This window comes from Apaloderma vittatum, unplaced genomic scaffold, assembly GCF_000703405.1.
Source record: "Apaloderma vittatum isolate BGI_N311 unplaced genomic scaffold, ASM70340v1 scaffold21300, whole genome shotgun sequence".
NCBI classification, from domain to species: domain Eukaryota; kingdom Metazoa; phylum Chordata; class Aves; order Trogoniformes; family Trogonidae; genus Apaloderma; species Apaloderma vittatum.
This window is the reverse complement of record NW_009693133.1, coordinates 836-2044: the sequence shown is the minus strand read 5'-3', so window position 1 is coordinate 2044 and position 1209 is coordinate 836. Positions and strand designations below refer to the sequence as shown.

The following is a 1209-nucleotide window of genomic DNA, read 5'->3' as shown; positions in this document are numbered from 1 at the left end:
GGCCCGCAGCAGCCGCAGCACTGGCGGAAGCCCTGAGCCACCCTGGCATGGCTGGTGTCCCCGTCCTCCTCCTGGCCAACAAGCAGGAGGTGCCAGGAGCAATGGCTCCTGCTGAGCTGGAAGTGAGGCTGCGGCAGGGGCGACTGGCGGGGCACCGGTGGGTGCTCCAAGGGTGCAGTGCCCACAGCGGCCAGGGCCTGCAGGAAGCCCTGGCCATCCTGGGGGAGCTGCTGCGGGGTCTGAAGCAGAGCTCCCCATCCCAAGAGCAGCCTCTCACGGGGCCAGCAGGGAGGAGGCAAGCTCCAGAGGAGACCTGAACCTCAGGTGGACCCTTCCTACTCGTCGCTGCCAGAAGGTTTGTCACAAAGGATCCCAGCCTCCAGGTACCCCCTAAAATGAGCTGGCATGCCCCGCAAAGCACCCAGCCACTCACCACCAGAACCTGCCAAGAAGTCCTCTGAGCAAAACTCCCATCGTTAAGCATTTTGGGCCATGTCTCTTGGACCCTTATCACCAGCTTCAGCTTGCTCTGCTGCCACTAAGCTCTGCTCATCCATTGCATGCATGTCCAGTGCTTCAGCAGTGATGCTTTTTGCCGAGGCACTATAAATTATAACAGAGATGTACATAAGAGACAGAGAAGCTTTCTTCTCTCTGCAGCTCCCAATCCAGATGCAGCTGTCCTGATGGGGTGATCACCACAGGGGGGTGTTTGAATGTGCCCCATGCGGCTTCTCTCACAGCTTGAATCACATGGTCATCATCTGGAAGAGCAGGCAGACACCAGAAGGAATGGCTGAGCACGAGCAGTGTAAGCGCAGGACTTTGAGTGGCCAACAGCTGATTGGTTTTAGTGCAGCGTCTACAGGTATAATTTTCAAGCTACAGAAGCAAGTCAGGATTCGACAGAATAATGCCGTTTGAGGATGTGTATATATTAATTTCTGTGTTTCTTGGTTTTAGCCTTTCTTTTCCATTTGTTATCTTTAACAAATACCGATTTCATGAAAATGGTACCTCATTTTCCTTGGATTGCATTTAAATATAAAGAACTCAAATTTGACTTATAGATGCTTAGAAACATATCTTCATGGCCAGTCAACCTCTCAATGTCCTCATGGTGGCCTGAACAGCCAAAACAAAGTCTCATCTCTCAGAGTTTTTGAAACTGGATAAGACCACTCTACAGGCAGTGGCTGGGAGGCATGA

At 52.4% G+C, this 1209-nt stretch overlaps 1 protein-coding gene across 1 annotated transcript in view; it reads left to right on the top strand.

The window, feature by feature from the left end:
- ARL11 (ADP-ribosylation factor-like 11) overlaps positions 1-317 on the top strand; it is a 641-nt gene extending 324 nt beyond the window's left edge. Inside the window, exon 2 of the mRNA XM_009878074.1 lies at positions 2-317. Coding sequence (XP_009876376.1) covers positions 2-317 — 316 coding nt within the window. The remainder of the gene's footprint in view (position 1) is intronic.
- The last annotated feature ends 892 nt before the right edge of the window (positions 318-1209 follow it).